The 24,334-nt window shown below is 50.7% G+C and overlaps 1 protein-coding gene across 1 annotated transcript; it reads left to right on the top strand.

Annotated features, from left to right (window-relative positions):
* Positions 1-2,447: 2,447 nt before the first annotated feature.
* GGT5 (gamma-glutamyltransferase 5) lies at positions 2,448-21,384 on the top strand. Its single transcript, XM_039847700.1, has 12 exons — positions 2,448-3,005; positions 13,917-14,047; positions 14,385-14,480; positions 14,999-15,194; positions 15,815-15,972; positions 16,514-16,660; positions 17,535-17,671; positions 18,045-18,235; positions 18,685-18,791; positions 18,993-19,111; positions 19,247-19,357; positions 20,997-21,384. The coding sequence occupies exons 1-12, from the start codon at positions 2,833-2,835 to the stop codon at positions 21,141-21,143; spliced, it is 1,713 nt and encodes a 570-aa protein (XP_039703634.1). The 5' UTR covers positions 2,448-2,832; the 3' UTR covers positions 21,144-21,384.
* Positions 21,385-24,334: the final 2,950 nt, after the last annotated feature.

Below are 24,334 nucleotides of genomic sequence, written 5' to 3'. Positions count from 1 at the left end.
ACTCTAAGCCCCAGCAGAAGGGGCTAGGCCCTCCCTTCCCTGAGCCGGGCAGCGGTGCTTTCAGTATCAAACATCAGGGGGCGCCATAGCCCTAGCTTTCACTTGGGCAGCCGCGGTTGACCTATGCTGGGAATCCTGGTGTCTCTTCAGCCTGGCAGCTGTCCAGACTCACCCTTCCCAGGACACACAGAGGTGAAGCTGAGGTCTGAGGAGTGGGATTGGACAAGAGGCTGAAGCAAAACATGCTGGTCAGAGCCAGGTCCCGGGGGCTTTCCGAGCACCAAACCAGAATGAAACCCAAGCTGTGCTCAGCTGCAGCACGAGGCCCAGTTCTCAGGGAACAGAGAACTGGAAGAGGTCCCCAGATCCCCGAGGGTCAGGACTTGGACCCGCAGATGGTCGGCTGGGGAGCTGGAGAATGCAGCCTGGGGTGGGTGTGTCTGGTGCGGAGACAGAGCACCCTGCCTCCTTGAACGTGGGCCAGCCCCTCGCCCTCGCTCAGGGTCTGCTAACTCGTCCTTTACGCACAGTCAGTGGCACCTGAGTGAAGTGCTGGGAAAGACTAGTGGAGGCTCGAGCAGGGCAGGGGCTGGGGGAGGGGGTCGCTGCCTCGCAGCCATATAATCCCCCACACAGTGAGCACAAACAGGGGCCAGCAGGGGCCAGGTCTGGGCGCTCCTTCCTGAGGCGAGAATACCTGTTGCTTCCCACATGTCCACAGGGAAGTGGGTTTTTGTACCTGCAGAGTCCGAGCCCTGCCTCTGGGATCTGTGGGGGTTGGAATGGAATGTGCAAGTCACTCCTTCGCCCTCATTTTGGCCCCAGAAGAAAGGCCGCAGCCCCATCTACACAGAGAAGCGTGGAGCTAGAAGCTGGCCACGAAGCTTCCTGGGCCTTGACGTGCAGAAAGGGTGCACCCCGGTTCCCCAGACCCCACGGGACTCGGCAGAGGGCTCCCTTGGGGGCTGAGGAACTTGGTCTCCTCTCTCTTTCCTTCCCATCATCTCCTCACTGCCTAGACAAGTGCATTCAGGGCCCTTCCTGGCCACACCTCCGACCAGGCCAGAGTGAAGTCAGTTCCTTTCCTAGGATTTTGCTCCAGCAGTCCCTGCACCCTGGCCTCTGCCTGACCAGGATGGCCAGAGAGAGGAGGGGGACGGCCCACCCCAACCCTGCTGAGCCCCGCTGCCCCTGCTGTCCCTGCCTCCCAGGGGTGGGTTGGCCCTGGCCCAGGAATGCACTCTGGTTCCTGGTTAAACAATGTCACTGTGGAGGAGCGGGGGGAGCTCTGCACTCCTCCCAGTTCCATGAGACCGCCATGGGAACAGGCCTACAGGAGAGCCTGCCCCCGTAGTCTCTCTAATGCAGGCTTACCAGAGGCTCTGGACTGGGGGCCCGGCAGGCTGTCTGGCTGTGTAGGCACAGTCCCTTCCTGTTCCTTCGTTTCTCTGCTGTACCTGGAGATGGAAAGAGACCTGGGAAGGGAGCGGGGACGGAATGCGAGGACAGTGTGGGGACTTACGTGGGTGGGAGTCCAGCCCAAAGCCCCTGCGCCCTGTGCCCTTGCTAAGCCTGGCCAAGGAGGCGCCTCAGTGGGCCCGCACTCCCCCAGCCACTTTCCATTTGGGCACCCCGAAGCCTGGGCAGGGCAGGGCCCAGGCCAGCGTCCCTAGGAGAGGAAGCACAGGAACAATTCGGAACATGGATGGACACGAGGAAGCAGACCGAGAGCCTGGGCGGGGCAGAGATTCAGAGGGAAGGGCGGACTCACTCCCTGGAGGCCCACAGTGGTTTTCGAGGAAAACAGGCCCCAGGGGTGGACGGTCTGGTGGGCACTGTGTACCAAGGGCTAGACACATGCCCTATCTGCACCCCCCACACAGATGTCTTACAGTCCTTGGCATTTGTCGCTCTTGAGTTGACCTGCCCCTTGAACAGAGCCAGAAGCTAAGCCCCCTCCTGGTTATCACTCCAACCTTACTCTACCGGCTTCCCAGCCCCATTCCCAGCCAGGCTGTTGGCTGAGCTGAGACTTGAACCAGGTTCTGAGTGACGTGGCCTTGGGTCTCCCCTCTATCTGCCTCTGGCCCCCTGCAGCCTGACTTCTGTGCCCCAGACACCATTCTCTGGCTCTGAGGGTGCTGAGGGAAGTTGCCGCTGGGCAGGGCTATCCCAAAAGAGCAGGAGTGAGGGCTCCTTGAGTCTCTGAGCATGATTCAGGGAAAGGGGCCAGGAAGATCTGAGCCCTGCTGTTCTGGCTTTGTTGGGGACCATGGAGCAACTGTGGAGGTTCTGGGAACCCTGCACATGTGATGGGGGAGTCCTAGGAGCCAGTGGGTGGGCGGGAAGGGAACGGCAGTGAGGGAGTTAACCATCCGCTTGCTCCTCTGGAAGGAAAAACTCCCGGCAAACACGCTGCTTCCTGGCCTCTTGCCAGGGCCAAGAGCAGGGGCTGAAAACGAAGTTCAGACTTGCGGCCAGCTCTGCCGCTGTAGCAAGCATTGACGAGGACAGCAGCTTTGCCGCCGCCAGACATCTGTCCATTACCCACCTTCTGGCTTGGTTGCTCACTGTTCATCTGTAAACCTGTCTGTCCATCTGTAATCCCGTCTCTGTCCACTTGTCTGACTGTCCTTCTCTTCCTGTCTCTCCAGCTGTCTGGCCTGTCTGTCAATCCATTTGTCTGTTTGCGGCCCCCATCTATTTGTCCGATCATCTGTGAGTCCATCTGTGAATCATCTTGTCCATTCATCCACACCGCTGTCCAGGCACCTGTCTGTCCACTGGCCTGTCTGCCCCACTGCGTCCCCTCTCCCCCTGGGCTGCAGAGCCATGGCCCAGGGCCAGGGGGCCATAGTCAGCATGGTGCTGCTGGGGCTGGGGCTGGTCCTGGCCATTATCGTGCCTGCCGTGATCCTCTCTCGCCACCACACCCCCTGCAGCCCCCAGGCTTATGCCCATGCTGCGGTTGCTGCGGACTCCAAAGCCTGCTCGGACATTGGACGGTGAGTAAGAAGTGGGTGGGAGCTGGGTAGCCCTCTGCAGCCGGCCCCTCCTGGAGACTTTGTGACTAGAAGCAAGATCATGGAGAAGGTGTACATGTGTGCATGCTGGCATGTGAGGGCCAAAGGAGTTTGGGCTCCAGCAAGGAAGTAACCCCAGGGCTCTTGAATTGAGCAGACGGCAGGCATGTGCATGGGACAGATGTAGGTTTGGGGACAATATACCGTCTGGGCAGAGCAGAGATGATATGTGAGTCTATTCCTAGTTCCAGGGCTCAGGAGGCCAAGAGAAGGCACTGCCAGTGTTACTGGTTGGGCCCAGTCTGACCCAGTGACCAGCGCTCGCTCCTTCAGAGAGGCCATGCCAGTTCTTCAAGCTGAGTCTTCTCCCAGAGGCATGGTCGCGGGGGTTCTGAGGCTCCGTGTGTGAATTCTGGCCTGCTGGGGTGCGCTCCGTGCTGTCCAGGACCAGTCTCCCACCCTGGCTTAGGTTTTTTTTTTGTTTGGCGGGTCACAGCTAGCGGGGCAGTGGAAAGGGACCCCAGCTGGTGTTTCTGACTCTCTTCCAGGAAACCCAGGCCATGAGAGGCTTCTGCTGCACAACGGGGGCGGGACATGGCAGGACTCTCCGCCTGTCCCCATCCTACCTCCCCGACCCCCCACTGGGTCTGCCTCAGGGACCCTCGGCAGGATCAGGCATGCTTTGTAAACCAAAAGGAACTGTCCAGGAGCTGGGGGCAGTGTGGCCAAGTCCTGGCCCAAGGCTTCGCTGGGCAGATGGTGTTCCATGCCCCCTTTATCTCTCCTTCACGCCACCCGCATGCTTTCTTCCTGTTTTATTCATTCACCTTTTCATTCTTTTCTTCCTCTCTTTATCTGTCTGTCTGTTCCTGTCCTACCCTCTCCTGACCTGGTCCTCTAGGATCTTCTCCGGGCTTTCTGTCCCTTCTCTCTCAGGCTGCTTGGTCTACCCAACAGGCTCCAAGGAGATGGGAGGGAAATGAGCACCCCACCCCCTGGTCCATGATCATGAGAACATGCAGAGATGCCATGTTCACCTGAACCCACAGGTGCAAAGATGTAAACACAACCAGAGGCTTCAGGCCCCAGAGACCACCGCTGGAGCACAGCCCCGAGGAGTGGGGGCTGCTGCCGCATATCTCTGATGGGGTCTGGGCCCATTGTGTCTCCCTGAGTCTTTGGCAGGGGGTCTCCATGGTGTGCCCTGCCGTGTAAGTGAGGATCTAGGGTTGGGGCCTCTGCCGGAGGAGCTCCCAGCAACCCTCCCTTGGCGAGGAGAGCAGATGTGGTTTCTCTCCAGTGTCTGTGTACTTCTCAAATAGCACGCTCTGCTTCCTGTTCTTGATTTAAGAAACCAAGAGCACGAGGGAGCCTGGAGCTGACCCCGGCTGCTGTGGGACAGGGGGTCAAGCAAGCCTGCTGGGCTGAGAGTCCCCTGGCCCTGCTGCTTGCTGCAGGGTCTGATGGTGGCTGCCACCCACAGCCCACTCTCCTTCTTCCCTCCTATATCCGCCTCCCACCACCTTCTCCTCTCAGCAGCAGGGCCCCCCAGACCCAACCTCCCACTCCCCTATCAGCACTAGCTTTTCTCATTTTAGGTTGGGCCTTCTGCTGACGCCAGAGCCCCTAGGGCAGTGCTCTTAAGGTTTACATCAGTAAGACCCAGCACCATGCCTCACGGACATAAAATAGATGCTAGGTGACAATGAGGTTCCTACCACTCTGGCCTCTCATCTTCCAGTATTATGTCCCAGTGTGTTAAGCTCATGGGCAAACTGGGTTTCCTGAGGTGTTTGTCTTCTAGGGGGACTGTGAACTTCAGATTTAGTGGTGGCTCTTAGGCTTTGCGACATCTGTCTGCTGTGGCCACTCAGAAATGCCTGTTCTCCCACTGGATCCTCAGGGGGAGGATTCGTTGCTCCTCCCTGAATCCAGTGGGACTCATGGCTTTGCTTAATGTATGAGGAAATTAGGTCTGCACAGAAGGGACCCGCCTGGTGTCACAGAGTGAGTGGGCCCAGCTGGGATGACCACCTCCGTTGCCCCTGGAGGGGTGGAAACTCCCCAGGAATGCTGGAAGGGGGGGTTCTTCTCATAGGCTCTCACCCCTCACCCTGGACCCCAGGCATTACTGGTCAAACAAATAGTTGTAGAGGAGGCTGGTAAGGGCCCTCTGGGGCCTTGGAGTCTGGGCTTTGGGGGTAGGCTGGGGACGGCTGGAGAGATGGGTCTTGTCAACTGCTCCAGACCCATCCAGGGACTGTGGGCTGTGCTCTGAGTGCAGATTAGAACAGGGACTCTGGATACAGTGCCGTACCCTGTGAGCCTCAGTTTCCCCAACTGAGAAAGGGGGCTTGTGTCAGGACTTTCCTCATGGGGAGGCATGGACTTCACCTGGCCGATAGGCGCCCTGATCTTTAGCTGTAACAGCAGGTTGGCCTGGACTCGGGTCGGATCTCAGGACCTCGGGCCGGGGCCCAGAGTCAGAGCAGAGTATACCCTATGTTGAGAAAACGGCCTGTGTGCCTGGGCACTGTGTATCGCACGTGTGAGCACATCTGTGTGTGAGCATGCACGTCGCAGTCAGTGTGTGTTTCAGCAGCAATGGTGACGGCGGCCTCCTGGCTCCTTGGGACAGGCGTGTTAGATATGTGTGATTGTGCTACCCTCTGGCTATCTGGCCAAAACTGCCCTCATTCACAGCTGAGGAGACGCAGGCTCACGGAGGTTGCCCAGTGTCATGCAGCTAGTGAGTAGGCACTCTGGCCCGGGTGGCCCCAAGCCTGTGTCATTGTACGTGTGGACATAGGTTAGTGGGCGTCGTGGATGTGTGAAGGTGCGTTTCTCTACCTGCAGCGTCTTTCATCAATAGGAATGCAGCTCTATCGGTCAGGCATTGTCCTGGGACATGGCAGTAACCCAGGTGGTGAAAGCCCTTGCCTTCACGGTGGGTAGACGGACAATAACCAAATCCATGCTTAATGCTGAGGGTGGGAAGTGATTATTGGTCATCTGGATATCCTCTTCGATGAACTTTCCGTTAAAATCTTTAGCCCATTTTCCTATCGGATTGTACATCAAATGTATTCTCTGCATTATCAAGACAATCAGATAATTTTTCTCCCTTTTAAGAAATGCAGTGAATGTTAAATCTCCCTTGCATTCCTAGAACAAACCCTAGTTGTTCTGATTTAATGTCATTTTTTTTTTTTATCACTAGATTTGATTTGCTAATGTTTTCTTTAGGATTTTTTGTGTTATGTTCATGAGTGATACTGGTCTGTAATTTTCCTTTGTAATAGTATCTTCATCAGGTTTTGGTAATAAGGTTACTGGCCTCATAAAAAGAGCTGGGAGGAGTTCCCTCTTTTTCCATGCTGTGGGACAGTAGGTTTTGTTTTGTTGTTTTTTGTTTTTAAGATCGGTGTTATGTCCTTTTTAAAAGCTTAGTAGAATTTGTTGGTGAAGTCTCTTGAGACTGTTATTTGAGTGTGGGTGAAGGTTTTAAACAATAGATTCTATTTCTTTAATAAATATAAGGCTATCGAGTTTTTGTTTCTTCTTGTGAATTTATTAAACTCTTTCCAAGGAATTTGTCCAGTTTGTGAAAATTGTCACATTTATTGGAATACAGTTGTTTATAGTGTCCCCTTATTATCTTTTAAATATCTATAGGATCTGTAATGAGTCTTCTTTTTCATTCCTGATATTAGTAATTAGTGTTTTCTTTGTTCCTGATCAATTTTGATAGGGGTTATCTGTTTTATTGTCTCTTTGAAGAATACATTTTTGACTTTACTGATCTCTTTATTGTACATTTATTTCCTCTTTCATTAGTGTCTGCTTTTATCTTTCCTTCTACTTCCATTGAATTTAAGTTGCTTTTTAAAAAAAATTCATCTTGAGATACATCTTGGGAAACACAAATTATAAGGCGGATGCATAGGTCATTGATCTTTAAACTCTTTTCTAATATGTTCATTTAAAGCTATAATTTCCCCTCAAAGTTTGGGTTAGCTGCATTCCATGAGTTTTATCGTTGTTGCTGTTTTTCTGCTAAATGTTCATATTTTTATTTTGAAAAAGTTTTAAACCCATAGAAAAATAGAAAGAATGCCCTTCGTTTAGATTCAGCAGTTGTTAATATTTTACCTCATTTTTTTCCTCTGTCTCTCTTCATACATTTATCTATCCACATTTTAGAAAGTAAGTTGCATTAGTCATGACACTTTAAATACTTAAGCAAGATCTATTAAGAATAAGATCATTCTCCTATAAAACCTTAATATCATTACCACACTCAAGAAATTTAACCTTTGTACAATAATACTATCTAATTCTTAGTCCAATCTTAATTTTCCCAATTAACCCAATAATTCATTTTATTATCTCTCTATCTATCTATCCATCCATCTATCATCTATCTTTCTATCATCTGTCTGTCTATCTCTTCAGATCCAGTATCTAATGAGTGATCATCATATTTCTTTAGTCTTTTAAAATCTAGAACAATACCCTGCTTTAAAAAAAAAATCAGTTGATCTTCTATGACATTAATATTTTTAAAAGAAATCAGTCCAGTTGTATCACAGCCTTCTTCACGTTTACTTGGAGACCAGATGAATGTCCTTTTCTCAGACATTTGTCCCTATTTTTTGCATCTGTTTTGATCTTTGAATAAATTTGTAATTGCAAACAGGTGGCTTCTAAGGCTGGTATTTCTTCAACATTCATTAGCTGACATTCTTCTGTAAAGAAGGTCCCTCCCTCCGCAACCCGAATATTCTCGAGTATCACTGTTGACTCATGGATAATTTTAATTTAATATGTTATAAACCATCGCAGTGATTTTTTTTTTAATGCTCAAATTGTCATAAATTAACCAGTGGGAGCTCCTTTAAGCCAGGAACTATATTCCGTTATGTGAATCCGTGAGTCTTGGAGAATTTTCTCAATTTCTAGCACAAAATGTTCCATAATCTCCTTGTATATTTTCTGTCAGACATGAAATCAAGAATTCGTAGAGAATTATATTTTAGAAATCAAGATCCAGGTACTGTGAGTGTTCATTGCTACTGGATGCCATTGCTTCTAGGTGTGTCAGTGCATAGAGCCAGAGAAAAATTAAAAATATCAAGAGTCCATGCTGATATCTCCAGTTCAAATTTACTATGACAGGATGGATTCTCTTCCATCTTTCTCCATCCCATGCTTGTATGTCTCTTCTGCATTGGGGAAGAAGTTCCCAACAATGGTAATATATTTACTCAATTGTTCTATCCCCAAATACTCACAAAATAGTTTCAGAATTACTTCAACAATACCACTAAGAACAATAAATCTACTAAGTAAAATTCAAGATATTTTTGCAGGTTTTACGTTTATTCATCCCCTCCCCCCCATAGCCCCCGTCTTAGGATATATCCTACAAAAGATGCACAGTAAATTAAATTCTTATTCCTGTGTGGTTATGTTATCAATTCTCTATACTATTAGCTTGAATTTTTTCTTGTTTTAATTTTATCTTTGAATACAAGTCAAAACTATATAAGTAGATGTTCTCAAAAGTCTTACTCTCATTTATATCCTTTGCCCTGTTTCTATTCACTGTTTTAGAAGAAATCATTTTCATTTGTTTCTGATTTACTTTTTCTGTTTCTTTTTTCTTTTTAAAGTTTATATATTTTCCTTTTTTTCTTTTTACTCTACCTTTTTTTTAGTTATTCTGTATTTTCTCGGAAAACAAGGAAATATATCATTTATTTTCTCTTTTTGTTATAGCTGTTGATATTGGGAAAGGTTTGTATTTTTGTGCTAGTGATTATATTTATATTAATATCTTTATTATATTGTGGTAGTGATTATATTTATATTAATATCTTTATTAATATCTTTATTATACTATATGTAATTATAATAGTAGATATATATATAGTACTCTTAGTTATTTCTTTTTTTGGATATTCTCTATTGGCTCCTATGATGGTTAATTTTATGTGTCAACTTGGCTAGGCTTTGATACTCAGTCGTTTGGTCAAATATTAGTCTAGATGTTGCTGTGATGGTATTTTGTAGATGTGATTAACATTTACAATCAGTTGACTTCAAGTATAACAAATTACCCTCCAAAATGTGAGTGGGCTGCATCCAATCAATTGAAGGCCTGAAGAGCAAAAATTGAGATTTCCTTGAGAAGAAAGAATTTTGTCTCCAGACTTACATAGAAATCCTGCCCGAGTTTCCAACCTACTGGCTTGCTCCAAAGATTTCACACTTGCCAGACTCCACAATAATACGAGCCAATTCCTCAAAATAAAAATATCTCTAAATATGTTTATCCTGTTGGTTCTGTTTCTATGAGAACGCTGACTGATATTATCCCTTATTATGAGTAATACTGAAACTATTAGTCATCTTTTCTTCCCTGTTCTTTCTCTCTCCCAGCATAGGACCTACAGGGATATCTTTTTTTCTCTCTGTTAATACCTATCAGTCAATCGATGCACTTATTCTATTTTTCCTATATCCCTTCCATTCTCACCCCACCCTTCCTTTATAGCCACATGACAGACCTCACCCCCTATCATAGTTTTAGCTGTTTCTATTATTTTTTGAGTTACTTTTCCCTCTTTCCACCAGCTGGGTTTTCTGTTCACATGATCATTAAAAGGAAAAATTTCATTGGTCGAATTAACATCCATAACATCCAATTTTATGTGAAATAACACAGTGAAGTTTATTTTTACCAGCACTGGGTGCCTGTAAAGCCAAAAAGTATACGTTTTTTTTACCTGTTATTGGCCCATAAGTAAAAGACAATAGCCATGTCCTCAAAACAATATCCCCACCCAATTTTTTTTTATAATCGTACTGTACCTACATTTTCAGAACAATAGCTATGGCATTGCTGTCCTGTTTCCATTATAATCATCATTTCTAGTCTTAGTTCTACAGGTAAATATATATTTAATTCTATCTTTTTCCATCCCTTTACTTTCAGTCTGTGTGTGTGTCTTTTGATCTGAAGTGAGTCTCTTGTAGGCAGCATATGTAAGAGTCTTGTTTTCTTATCCATTCAGCCGCTCTATTTTTTAATCGGAGCATTTAATCCATTCACGTTTAAAGTAATTATTGATAGATATGTAGTTATTACCATTTTATTATTCATATTTTTGTTTTCCTCCTCCTCCTCCTCCTCCTTCTCCTCCGCCTCCTCCTCTTCCTCCTCCTCCTTCTTCTAAGAAGGCTCTCTAACATTTCTTTTAATACTGGTTTGGTGGTAAAGAATTCCTTTAGCTTTTTCTTGTCAGGGAAATTCTTTATCTGTCCTTCTAAATGGTAGCTTTGCTGGGTAATCTTGGTTGTAAGTCCTTGCTTTTCATCACTTTGAATATTTCATGCCAATCCTGCTGGCCTGCAAAGTTTCTGTTGAGAAATCAGCTGACAGTCTTAAGGGACCTCCCTTGTAGGTAACTAAGTGCTTTTCTCTTGCTGCTTTTAAGATTCTCTCCTTGTCTTTAACCTTTGGCATTAACCTGTGGCATTTTAATTATGATGTGTCTTGGCGTGGGTCTCTTGGGTTCATCTTGTTTGGGACTCTGTGCTTCCTGGGTCTGTATATCTATTTCCTTCGCCAGGTTAGGGAAGTTTTTCATCACTTCTTATTTCTCCATATATGTTTCAATTCTTTGCTCTCTATCTTCTCCTTCCGGTATTGTGGGATGCAAATGTTGGTATACTTGATGTTGTCCCAGAGGCCCCTTAAACTATCCTTTTTTTTTTTTTTTTTTGCTATTCTGATTAGGCGTTTTCTACTACCTTGTCTTCTAAATTGCTAATTCAGTCCTCTGTTTTGTCTAATCTACTGTTGATTCCCTCTAATGCATTCTTCATTTTAGTTATTACGTTCTTCATTTCTGACGGGTTCTTTTTTGTTTCCTATCTCCATTTCTATGTTTCCTATCTCTTCGTCAAAGTTCTCACTGAGATCACTGAGCATCCTTATATCCAGTGTTTTGAACTCTTCATCTGGTAGATTGCTCGTCTCCATTTTGTTTACTTCTTTTTCTGGAGCTTTGTTCCGTTCTTTCATTTGGGACATGTTTCTTTGTCTTCTCATTTTGGCTGACTCCCCATGTTTGTTTCTCTGTATCAGGTAGGGCTACTATGTCTCCTGGTCTTAGTAGAGTAGCCTTATGTAACAGGTGTTGTGTGAGACCCAGTGGCACGATCTCCCTGATCACCTGAATGATGTGGTTCAGGTGTGTCCTTTGTATGGGTTGTGTTGTAGTTGAGCCTTGGTTTTTGTTTGCACATCAAAGGAAGGAGCTGTTGTGTGGGGGCTGACCCTGCAAAACAGGATTCACTTTAGCAGAGCTCTAGTGCCTGCTCTGTCCTCCCTTTGGGCGTGTCATCCTCAAATGTGGCCCTGGGTAGTGCTCTGGCTGGGTCTGAAGCTGACCACAAAGCATGTCAGCCCTGGGGCCTCCTGGGGGGGGCACTGCTGCAGGCCAAGTTCGGCCATGCCTGTCCCCTGCCCAGGGCCACCTGGCATGAGCCACTAAGCAATCATAGATGGCTGCCACCTGCACCGGGCTGGGAGATGTCTCAAGAAACCAAGCCACATATCGAGACCAGCTGTTGCTAGTGCTGGGCTTGGGGCTACTCAGCAAGAGGTACAGGGCATGCCAAGGCCCAGTGCTGCTTGTTTGGGTTTTGTGAATCTTTGAGAGATTTTAGGAAAATCTGCAGCATGAGCCAAGACAGGCCATTTGTATGAGAAAGCCACTGGAAGCGGCTTAGGTGGGCCTGCAATTTAGGTGGGGCAGGGTCTCAGGGACCCACCAAGGTGGAGTGAAAAGTATTAGCCAGGTTAATGGAAACTCGGATATGGTGGCCACTTGTGTCTGTACATAGGAGAGGGGAGGGCTCAACAAAGAAGCAATGGATTCTACCAGCACTTCTGTCTGGGAGAGAGCTGCCCCTCCAGCCCTTACTCTGGAGCCAGCTCCTCGTCGTATATCCTTGGCACCTTTTGAGCTGCTGCTCAGAGTGAATTCATCAGCTAGTAAGTCTACATGCGGGCCCTTTAAGAGAAATGCCAGGCTGTCCTTTGTCTCACTCAGCCATTCTGCTGGCTTTCACACCCAGAAGTTGTGGGGACTTCTGTTCTCAGCACTGGAATCCTAGGCTAGGGAGCCTGGTTTGGGGCTGGGACTCCTTACTCTTCCAGGGGAAACTGTGCAGCCAAGATATCCCTCTGGGTTTTTTACTGCCACACGAGCGTGTGGGGCCAGGCTGTTTGCATCTCTACCCCTCCTACTAGTCTTGAGGTGGCTTCTTCTATTTGTCCCCATTTGTTGGACTTCTGTTCAACTGGACTTCAGGGATTCTCAACGAACACATCCACAGTGAAGACTAAGAGAGGAGTCATTTTGAGGACAGAGGTAGAAGGAAAGTAAAAAGTTTAGTTTAGGTCATGTTAAGAGTGAAATGCCTCTTAGATGTCCAGGGGAGGTATCTTGCGGATGGCTGGGGATAAACTGCATGAAATTTAGGGGAGACAACTGGGCTGAAGTTAGGATTTGGGGATAATCAGCATAGAAGTTGAATTTTAAGCTTTGAGCCTGGATAAGGTCATCCGGAAGTTATATTTGCACAAATGCCAAGGACTGAGCCCAAGGCCTCTGAAGTCATGATGTCAGGGTGTTGGGAGGAAAACCAGAGCATAGGGGGTGGGGCAAGTCTTCTGGAAGCTTCATGCAAAAAGCACTCCAGGGCGAGGAAGCAATGGGTCAGGAGAGATGAGGCCTTTGTCTGTGTGATGGGAATTAAAAAAAAATTTTTTTCCCAGTATGTCTTTTAACTTTATGGTGTTTTATTCTTATTAAAAACTTGTGTTTCTCTATGCTTGAGTGTAACAGTCTTAGTTCTCTCATGCTTCTGGCTTTGGGCCCTCTTTCCCATTCCAAGCTTACGTGTGTCCATGTGGTGCCTGTGTGTGCCCACGTGCTGGCCCAGAGCAGTGACATGTGGCTCAGGGAAGGGTGTGAGTGCAGGAGAGAATGGCTGAGCCAATGTGCGAGCGGGGTGCTAGGGTCAGAGGTCTCACAGAGTTGGGGAAGGAGACCCAGGTCCACTCCCTCTTTGAGCCTCAGTTTCCCTGTCTGTAGTGGGGAGTTAAATGCTGGCTTTCCAGATGTGCTGGGGAAGATTCCTGGGTGTGAGGGAAGAGGCTGCCTCTGGTGAGCTGTTCAGGGCTGTGCTTCAGGGTTGTTTTCTCAACACAGGCCAATCTGACCAGCACCTCAGAGCCGAAGGGTTCACCCCTTGCTGCCCGTGGACAAATGGGGAGACTAAGGCCAGAGAGCATTTCCATAGACAGTAGGGCCCTGGGAGGGGCTATGGGACCCATCAGTCCAAGCCCAAACCCTGATGGCAGGGGAGGATCTTGGGGTCACCTGAAAAAGTCCAGTCTTAAAGAACTGGGAGCTCATGTGAGATGGGGAATGGCGGCTGCCTAGGCCGGGCTCCTGGGACTGATGAGAGAGATGGAGGGCCTGGCCCAGGCCTGGTTCTGGCTGTTACAAATGAGCCAGTGCCTCTGGGAGGACATAGGGAATAATGGCAGCAGAAGCACTTTGCTAACTGAGAAGCACCTTATATATGGCAAAGGGCATTATAAATGGCATTATAATTCGCAATCTGTAGAGTGCTATGGACCTGTGAGTGGCTGGACTTCATGGGGTAGCCTGGTCTGGTTTTTGATGGTTTGGTGGCAGCAGATGGACCATCCACCTGTCACTATTTCTCAGTGAATGCCAGCCAAGCAAGCCCAGGTCGGGAGGCTGGAGAAGGGGCACTAGGCCCCTTACTCTGTGCCATGTCTTCTAGGGCCATCCTCCAGCAGCAGGGCTCACCCGTGGATGCTGCCATTGCGGCTCTGGTCTGCACCAGTGTTGTCAACCCCCAGAGCATGGGCCTGGGTGGAGGAGTCATCTTCACCATCTACAATGCTACCACAGGTGAATCCATAAGGGAACCCCTTGGGGAGGATAGGCTTGTCCACAAGCACTGATGGCGAGGTGCTTGTAACATCATGAGTGTCTGACTGAGCCTATTCTATCCTCCCATGCTCCTTCCTGGGTCTTCTTTGTGCCCTCTGCCCCCTCCCCACCATCTGTGCAAAGCCTTCATGGTAGGTCCTATCTCGAGTATTAGCACAAAGGCCAATTCATGATATGGAGAAGGAAACTGAGGCTCTGAACAGGGCCAGGGACATCTGAGGGGGACCATGGTGTGGGCTGAGTCTGGCCAGCCAAGAGTGACCCTGAACACTGGCACACTCTGCCCTGACTGCAGGGAAAGTGGAGGTCATCAATGCCAGGGAGACAGTGCCCACCAGCCACGTCCAGGGTCTGCTGGACCAGTGTGAGCGGGCCCAGCCACTGGGCACAGGTGAGGCACTGGGAGGGGCCCCTTGGGCTGACCAGAACACCCCCTGAAGGGGCAGTGTGCCTCATGGACAGGCTGAGACATCCTCACACTGGGGGACAGCAGCTGGGGGATGGGGGCCCCCACAGAGGTCCTGACCCACTGGGGTTGGAGGAGCTTTCCTGGGGGAGGGGCTTTCTGAGTAGGGAGGGGTGATTCAAGTCCAGCGACCAGCCCAGGCAAAGGCCAGAGGGCTCAGTGGAGATGGGTTGTGGAGGTGAGGGGTCCTCACACCAGTTTGTGCTGGGCCCCATGGGCCTGGCTGTAACTCTGTACAGAGGGCAGTGGGCAGCCACGGGGAGTTCGAGTGGGGAAGGATGTAGTCAGGTGTGAGCTCCAGATAGCTCACTCTGGCTGCCATGGCTGGAGGCAAGGCTGGTGGGGTTCAGTGTAGGAGTGACGGAGAACACTGGTCAGCCCTGGAAGCCACCGGGCTGAGGGACGGCCCGGAGGGAGGAGCGTGACGCTGCCACGCCCTCCAGGGGCCCAATGGATCGGGGTGCCTGGGGAGCTCCGCGGTTACGCGGAGGCCCACCGCCGCCATGGCCGCCTGCCCTGGGCGCAGCTGTTCCAGCCCACCATCAGGCTGCTCCGCAGCAACTACCGCATGCCCCACGTCCTCAGCCAGTTCCTGAACAGCAGCTTCCTGCGGCCTTTCTTGTACAAATCCTCCCTGAGGTGAGCACTGCCCAGTGGGGAGAGGGTGCTGGGGCCCCTTCTCAGCTCCTGGGTTCAGGCCACAGCCTGTCTGAGCCTGGCCCCCACCTAAGCTCCACCTGAGCCCCTGGAAGATGGAGCACCCTTGCATGGCCTGTACTTTACTGTCTCGGTTCAGACCTCTAGGATCTATATGGGAAAACCTAATGGGAGGGGCTCAGGCCAGAGGGGATTGTGCCCAGATGGTGACTCCAAGGGCGTGGATTTGGGCTCTGACACTGCCCTCTGGCCTTGCCCTCCTTCTCACTCTCTCTGAGCTGACAGGAAGGCTTTGGCCATCCCTATTGCCCACCCTGTCAGCCCACTGACTAGGTCCTCCCGGGAGTGTAGGGAGGACAGGCCCTGGCGGGCACGAGCCCTACTGGGGAGCACGCCCGCCCCGGGCAGTGTGATGAGTGAGGTGAGAGGCGACAGCCCCACCCAGTCCTGGAGATCTGTCCTGCCGATGTCCATCCCAGGCCCTCAGGACCCTGGCCCAGGATTACCTCCCTGTAGGGTTCCAAGGACCCCAAGAGAGCCCCTACAGGAGTGTGACGGCCCTCCGGGACCTGAGCTCACCCTGAGGCTCCCCCCACCCCCAGGCAGCTCTTCTTCAATGGGACAGAACCCCTGAGACCTCAGGACCCATTTCCCTGGCCTGCCTTGGCCGCCACCCTGGAGACCGTGGCCACGGAAGGCGCAGAAGCTTTCTACACAGGGAGGCTAGGGCAGATGCTGCTGGAAGACATTGCCAAGGAAGGTGAGCCACACTGAGGTCACACAGCCCCTGGCCCTGCCAGAGAAAGCTCTGAGTCTGGGCACTGGGTATTGAGGGCAGGCTCTTCCCCAGGCTCTGTGGAAGTGCCAGCTGCTCCCAGGGCTTGGCAAGGCCATGAGCCCTGTCCTGCCCACCGCTGGCCTCAGAGACTCTGCCTTCAAGGCCCCTGAGGAGCAGAGCCCCTGTAGTCAGGGCCAACAGAGGGGAATTATTGGTGGCCATGGTGGGCCGTGGGGGCTCCTGGGCCTGGAGCTGGCCACCTTCACACTCACAGTGGCTAGCTCGCTTCTCCTACCTTCCCTTCCTACCCCCCAGATCTGCCTGCCTCTGGCCCTTGTCCACCCAACCCCTGCTTGTCTCTAAGGCCCATCTCTGATGCCACTGCCCACTGACTCACACTTACCCCTCTGGATCTAGAAGGCTAGGGAACCACAGGAGCCCCACTGTGTGACCAGGGGTCAGTGGCTGTCATGTTCCTCCTTTTTCCCTATCGGTACCTGGAGTTTTCTCCGTCTCACTTCAGGTAGCCAGCTGACTCTGCAGGACCTGGCATCATTCCAGCCAGAGGTGGTGGACGCCCTGGCAATGCCCCTGGGAGACTACATCCTGTACTCGCCACCACCACCTGCAGGGGGCGCAATTCTCAGCTTCATCCTCAACGTGCTCAAAGGTGAGGCCTCCGGCCCAGAGTCCTCCTGCCCTGCTGGGAACCTGAACTTCAAGCCCAGCCATGCCCTCGGGCAGCTATTGCCTTTTCCAGTTCAGCCCCCTCCTCGGATGCAGAAGACAGGGCTGTGGAAATGGGTCAAGATGGTGTGTTCTAGAGCTGGCCTAGGGGCTTTGCTGAAGGGTCTGATGTCATCTACCCACTGTGTCCTCCCCCAGGTAACCTAGTCTCAGAACACAGGAGCAGATAGGCTCCACAGGTGGTGAGCTCTCCATCCAGCATGTGCATCCTGTGAGGCCTGGTCTGGCTTATCGCGGCCTGCAGGGCGGTGAGGGGCGTCCTGGCAATGTCCCGGGCTGGGCTGTGTGAGGCTGGCTGGATTGGTTCCCTGGGACTGCTGTAACACATCACCACGAACCTGGTGGCTTAAAACAACAGAACTTTTATTCTCTCCTAGTTCTGGAGGCCAGAAGTTCAAAATCAATGTGTCAGCCAGGCCATGTTTCCTCCAGGGGCTCTGGGGGAGAACCCATTCTTTGCCTCTTCCAACTTCTGGTGGCATTCCTAAGTTTGTGGCTGCATCCCTCCAGTCTCTGCCTCCGTGGTCACATGGCCTCCTCCCCTTCTCTGTGTCTGTTTTATAAGGATACATGTGATTACATTTAGAGCCCACCGGATAATCCAGGATAATCCGCTCCTCTCAAGATCCTTAATTTAATCACACATTTTGCCACATAAGGTAATATTCACTCTTTTACCATACATGGTAATATTCACAGGTTCTGGGGATTAAGACATAAACAAATCTTTTTTGGGGGACTACAACAGTTAACCCAATACACAGGGTGACCCCCACCTGTGCCTGCCCCCTCCCCAGGGTTCAATTTCTCTGCGGAGTCAGTGGCCAGACCTGAAGGCAGCGTGAACTTGTATCATCATTTTGTGGAGACACTCAAGTTTGCTGGAGGGTTTAGGTGGCAGCTCTGGGACCCTCGAAGCCACCTAGAGGTCCAGGTGAGGTGGTCTGGGCTGGGCCCAGGGCTCAGCATGAGGGATGGTTAGGCCAGTGGGCGCTCTGTCCATGGACCATGAGAGCCTGGCTGGGTGAGGTGGGAGGGGTGTTATGAGGTTGGTTCTAGAACAGGACAGCCTGGCAGTGGCCCAGGGCAGGGAGGGTGCAGCAGGCCTGGGGACTGGTAGAGACTCTGGAGTGGCAGGTACAGGAAGGAACTGGTGGCACATCTCAGAGGACCTGGAGCGTGTGCAGGATCTAGAGGTAGCCTGAGCTTGAGAGAGGACAGACTGGAGAGGGTCCCCTAAGGGTCCCTCTGCTCTGTGGGCCCCCCCTGGCCCCTCACTGACCCCATCTCCTGACTGCCCACTCCAGAACATCTCCCAGAACCTGCTGGGGGAGGCTCTGGCCCAGCACATCCGCCAGAAGATCGATGCCCGGGGTGACCACCAGCTCAGCCACTATAGCCTGGTCGGGGCCCGGGGCCACAGCATGGGCACAGCCCATGTGTCCGTGCTGGGGGAGGATGGCAGTGCCGTGGCTGCAACCAGCACCATCAACACTCCGTGCGTGTGTCCTGGCGGCAGAAGGGCAGGCCCTGCTCCTTTTCCCCCTTGACCTGAATCTCCCGGTCCCCACCCTGCCCCCAGCCTGGTCTCCCAGCTCCCGGCCTCCCCTCGGTTGTCTCCGCGGGGCAGCACCTTGCTTTTCGCATTTCTTCTTCCTCTCTATCAAAAAAGCTTCTATATCCGTGACATTTCTGGCTGAAAAGGCTGCTGATGGGTAGCCCTGAGCCAGGATACGCCCAAGGATGGGCCTTCCTCAGAAAGACACCCTGATTGGGATCGTGGGCGGATCTTCGGGGGCAGTTCCAGGGAGGGAACTGTGGCTCCAGCATGCTAGAGAACAGCCGCTAAAACAAGGGGCCCCTGGAAGGCTGGCAAGGGGGCACCCACACTCGGTGTGGGAGCTGGAAGCTATGGCCCGAGCCCAGGCTGTGCCTCCCTTTCTGCAGCTTTGGAGCCATGGTGTACTCACCGCACACGGGCATCCTCCTCAACAATGAGCTCCTAGACCTGTGCTGGAGGAGCCTGCCAGGCTCCCGTGTCACCCCTCCACCCGGTGAGCCTGGGGGTGGGGCCCACTGGGGAGAGAGAAAGGAAGGTGGGCAGGAGGGTGCTGCACGGTGGCCCCTGGGGCAGCCACCCCAACTCGCCCAGCCTTGGTTTGTGAGGAGGTGAATGGAAACAGAGACGGAAGTGGCAGTCCTACAAAGTTCTGGCTCAGAAGTCAGGCTGCAGGTGACACCTGTTTGGCCTCTAGTACCAGGTGAGCGGCCCCCATCATCCATGGTCCCCTCCATCTTGGTCAACGCAGCCCAGGGGTCAAAGCTGGTGATCGGCGGGGCTGGTGGGGAGCTCATCATCTCTGCTGTGGCCCAGGTGAGTCTGGGGGCTCCTGGCTGGAATGTCCCCTTTCTGAGCAACACTGTTGTCCTGCTGTCCTGGGGGAAGGAAGAGGTGGGCGTGGGGTGGCTGGCGCCCCCTCCCCGCTTCCTCCCTGCTTCTCTCCCCCAGGCCATCATGAACAAGCTGTGGCTTGGATTTGACTTGCAAGCAGCCATTGCAGCCCCCATCTTGCATGTGAACAACAAGGGACAGGTGGAGTACGAGTCCACTTTCAGCCAGGTGAGGCCACAGTCCCAGCGCCATCTAGGCTGGACGCCTCAGTGCATGCTGCTCAAAGCCCCCAGGTGGATCTCAGCTACTGAGTATCTTCGGCCTGGCACGCTTCCTCTGTGGGGGCCATCAGGCGTTGAGAAGCTCAGCGGGGGAGGCACCAGGTCAGCCTCGTGGCCTCCGAGGCAGAGAACAGGGTGTCATCCATACTTTTCCCAGGCCGAGCACCTCGGCACCTTGGTCCTTGCTCTGTCTGTGCTCTTCTCTCCATCCACTAGTTTTCCTGGTTGCGGCCCCTCAGTCTCCCTCATGATGATCTGTTTTTTCTCATGTTATTTGCAAGTTTATTTGTAAGAGTTTAGTATTCCTATGAGAGTCTGCTGAGCGAGTGAGGCGTCGGGGGTTGCGCTGGTGCTGGTTCTTGCAAACATTTCTTGGGTTCCCCACACAAGCACGTGCAGGAGCTGAATTCTGCAACCCCCCACCCCGCCCTGACCTCAGCAGACAGTCAGCTCTGGAGACCTCACCTTGCCAGCGGCTCAGGTCATATGGCCTCACCGGGTGACCTCAGGTCACAGGCCCTGGTCATGTGGTCTTTGTACCTAGAGGTCAGGAATCTAGGGCCCTGGTCAGCTAAAGTCCTTGGACTCTTGGTCCAAATGATAACTGGAAATGCGGGGCCCAAGCAGCGCAGGTTCCTTCACTCCGGGATTCGTGCCCCTTCACAGACAGGCAGATGTGTGGGATTCCTAACTCTGAGGCAAGGTACTCGGTGTCTTAGAAACTGGCACCTGGGTCCCTGATGCTCTCAAATTCCACAGACTCAGCGCCTCACATCTGAGCATTTAGGGCCTGGTCTCTTGGGGATCACTAGTGCCTTTAGCCTGGGCGGGGGCGGGGGAGGGAGGTGGTGGTTCCATATCCTTGGACTGTAGACAAATGGCAGAAAAGAAGGTCTGAAACTTGCCATCTTTCTTCTAGTTGATTTTTCAACCATTGGGGCCCTAAGCCTGTGGGGCCTCGGCCTCTGAGGAGTTAGACTACCGTGTTCCCGGTGTCTAAGTTTTGGGTTTTCTCCTGTGAGTGCTGGAATGGAATGTCCTGTGCAGCACAACAGCGCTGGCATCGGGCCTTTCTCCCTTCGTGTCCCGGGGTCCCCAGGTACTGAGACCCCAAGGTGGGAGCAAGAGGTGGTGTTGGCAGTTCTTATGGAAGGAGAACTCGGGCGGGACTCCAAAGGCCCAGCCTCTACTTTCTAGAGGGCTTTGCTTTCAAGGTCCTCAAAACCAAAGGCATCTCAGCCTAAGTCCCCAGCAGCTACCTTCTCCACTAATACTCCCAGATTCCTCAGATGTGGCACTCAGGCCGCTGGTGTTCACGGACTCAGGATAAAAATGAGCTTGCATCTTGAACTTCTTCTGGCCTGGGTGACATCCACCCTGTCACGTGTCTCCTCTAGGGCCTTTTGAGTGGGAGGCACAGACTCCATGCCCTGCAGACAAGGCTTCACCCAGTGCCCTTCTGTACTCACCTTCCGCCCAGTCCTGCCTTTTAGGTTGGGGTTCTCAGGTTCCTGCTTGGGCCCTCTCTCTTCTGGAGGAGGCTCTCAGCTGCCCTCATCTGTGAGCTGGCCTTCTCTCCTCTCCAGGAGGTGCAGAAGGGGCTCCAGGACCGGGGCCAGAACCAGACCAAGAGGCTCTTTTTCCTGAACGTGGTCCAGGCTGTGTCCCGGGATGGGACCTGTGTGTATGCTGTGACAGACCCAAGGAAGGGTGGAGAGGCCTCAGGCTACTGAGGAGGCTGCTCCTGAGAGCTGGGATCCGTCCCAACATCAGTACGTGGCCCAGGTTGGCCATGGCTATGGCTGTGGGACTGAGTGTTCCAGCAGGATCGGGACCTGTTGGCTGGGGGTCAGTCTGGGGCTGTGAGAGGTGGGGACAGCATGGCAAATGGATGACCGTCGGGGGCTGAGCCCTCTCCCAGAGCCCCCAGTGGCCCTGCCCTGGCCTCTCTAGCCTACTCTAGGCCTCTCATCCAGGACTACTTTCCCCGCTGATGCCACTCCCCATCTGTACATCCTCTAGTTCAAGATTAAAGATGAGGCTGGACCATGGCCTGATTCAGGGTCGAGGTGGGTGAAGGGACCCTCAGAAAGCACATGTACTGAGCTCCTATAGTCCTTTGTAATGCACCACCATGGAAGTGGGGAAACTGAGGCCCAGAGATAGGCTGGGCCTCATCCAGGCCACCCCTGGACAAAAGCAGCACTCTCACCACTTGCTGGGGCTCCACAGTGTGACTGCCTGGGGCCACTTGGGGGAAAGACACGGGTGGGGCTGGTGGCCTTTAGCCGAGGCCTATTTCTGGATCTTGCCCTCCCTACCAGGAACGTGTTGGATGAAGTTAAAATCTAAGACCCTAGCCTAGTTCTCAGCCCCAACAGCTGACATTTTCATCCTTGGCCCTTTGATATTTTGTGTGAAGCATTCTTTGCTGTGGGAGTTGTCCCCACTTTGTAGGGTGTTGAGCAACATCTCTGGCCTCTGATAGATGCAGCCACCTCCTCCCCACAACTACTAGTAACCAAATCACCCCCAGTTGAGAACTGTTGCTTTGGACCTATGAGCCCCCAACTACTGTGAACAGCTTTGCTGGATGAGCCACCCTCCTTGGGGGGCCTCGTTGGACTGACCTGGGGGTCCTGCCCCACACTGGTTCCTGGGAGCATCGGGGGTTCCCATTTCAACTCAAATATCCCACAGGGGCATGCCTCCACCTGGCAGGTCCCAGGAGCAACTCCACTGAGCAATTGCCTCCCACTCTGCCCTGTGGTTGGCCAAGCAGGATGGGCGCCGGTTTTAGCACCCTGCACCTGCTGAGACAAAGTACCACAAACTCAGTGCCTCGAAACAACAGAACTCTCTTCTCTCCCAGGCTGAGTCTGGAATCAGTATCTCTGGGCATAAATCAAGGTGTGGGCAGGGCTGAGTTCCCCCCAGGGGAATTCTCCTACCTCCCTGCTCATCCCTCCCTGGGGGGAGGTGCCTAGTCCTTGCCCACATCCTACCTGGACCACCAGCAATGCCAGCTAAAGTGCATTCCCAGCCCATCCTGGTCATCTTATAGCTGGCTCTTCAAACATCTTGTTACACAGAAGAAATAAAAATCAAGATGCAGTATTTTCAAAATAACATTGACCAGTATAGATCAGCCCCCATAGGATACAGCTAAAGCAGGCCATTAATTACATTAACAATAAATTACACTAATAATAAGAATTAAAATAGATAAAACAGCTAACTTAAGAAGTTAGTAAAGGAGAACAATCTGGAAAGCAAGAGGAAGGACTCAGTAACAACTGAAGCAGAAATTGATAAATTTGAGACCAGAAATAACAGATCTTTGAAAAAATATATATATATGTGTGTATATATATATTATTAGCTAGCTGATCAAGAAAAATGAAGGAAGTGTGAATATGCAAAAGAAGAAATGAGAATGAGGAAATAATCTAAGGTATAGAGAAAGTTAAATGTATAAAAGATTACTCATCTTTGTTCAAATAAATTTGGAAATGTTGACAAAATAAATTACTCTCTAGGACAATGTAAGTAGAATTGCAATACTTGAGACGTATTTAAACCAAAAAGTTTCTGTTTATCTGAAATTCAGATTTAATTGGATATCCTATATTTTTATCTGCTAATCCCGACAACCTTAAATACAAATGACAAATTACTTTATGGATTGTGTAAATGTCTAATTGTACTGTAAACCGGAAGCCTTAAAAAATGACAAGTGAATTCAAGAAGGGGCAAAGATCTAGACACATTAACGATCACACACACACACAAAATGAGAACATTGTGAGAACACTAGCCTACCTCAAATGCCCCTCTAGAAGGTTACACAGGTGAAGTATGCCCCGCCATTAGGACCAGAGACCTCTCCTGCAAGTTAAACGCCCACAGTTTAGAGTAAGGTAGAAAATGTCCACATTCACTTTATGAAACCAGTGTAGCACTAACCCCAAGCCTGGTAAAGCAAACCCCATGTCCTGCCTACCCCAGTAGAGAAGACACCAGTACTGCAAGAATTGTCTCTTAGGGTGTCCATGAGTGATTCTTACTTCTTATCTTTCACTAGAGGAGAGTCATAGGGTCATCTCCATAGAGATTGAAGAGGCATTTGACAAAATTCAATACCCATTCTTGATAAAAACAAACAAATGAAAAACAAACCACTGAATAAATAAAATAGGAATGATTGGATACTCCCTTAATTGTGTTAAATTAAAAATAAATAAGTCGAGATGAGAGGCAACAAGCTTTTATCTGACATCCAAAAGGAACTACAATTCTGGGAAGCACTGATTCAGGCAGAAACACAACTAGTGTTCCAATTAGGAAGTGAAGACTAGTGGATAGTTATGAGAAAAGAAAGGGGAATAATGTAATGTCTGCTTTCCTGTTAACAGTTGTTTGGAATACAAAGCTGCTGCAGGTCTAGTCCGAAGATTATTCTATGCAATTTTAACATTCCAAAGTTTTGAAGAGTAAGACATGCAAGGCAGTCTCACTGTGATGGCAGTTCGGACTCTATATTTAAAGTGGTTCCATTTGTATTATCTTTTACTTGTGAAAATATATCTCAAGATAATAACGTTTGTTGGGTGTTGACCATGAGCTGGATGCTATTCTATTGCTCTACATGTATAAACTCAATTTATACAATTCTCCCTAAAGAAGAGGAGCTACTTTTATGCCAGTTTTACAGATGACAATACTGAGGTAATAATGCTCCAAGGGTCATGCAGAATAAGTGCTAGAGGTGAATGCTGGACAGATGGAGAAAATGAGTCTTAACCCCTATTTCACACTATATGTAAAAATTAATTCAAGATGAATCTTAGGCCTAAATGGAAAAGATAAAACAATTGCCTGTGCAATTGCTCCACCATCATTTATTATAAAGACCTTCATTTTC

Source organism: Pteropus medius, unplaced genomic scaffold (genome assembly GCF_902729225.1).
Source record: "Pteropus medius unplaced genomic scaffold, Ma_sr-lr_union100, whole genome shotgun sequence".
NCBI classification, from domain to species: Eukaryota; Metazoa; Chordata; class Mammalia; order Chiroptera; family Pteropodidae; genus Pteropus; species Pteropus medius.
This window is presented reverse-complemented; position numbering and strand designations above follow the sequence as displayed.

Coding starts and splice junctions, on each gene's coding strand:
- GGT5 (XM_039847700.1), top strand. CDS start 2,833: ATGGCCCAGGGCCAGGGGGCCATAGTCAGCATGGTGCTGCTGGGGCTG. Junction 17,672..18,044: donor GAAGCCACCTAGAGGTCCAG/GTGAGGTGGTCT, acceptor TGCCCACTCCAG/AACATCTCCCAGAACCTGCT. Junction 18,236..18,684: donor ACCAGCACCATCAACACTCC/GTGCGTGTGTCC, acceptor CCCTTTCTGCAG/CTTTGGAGCCATGGTGTACT.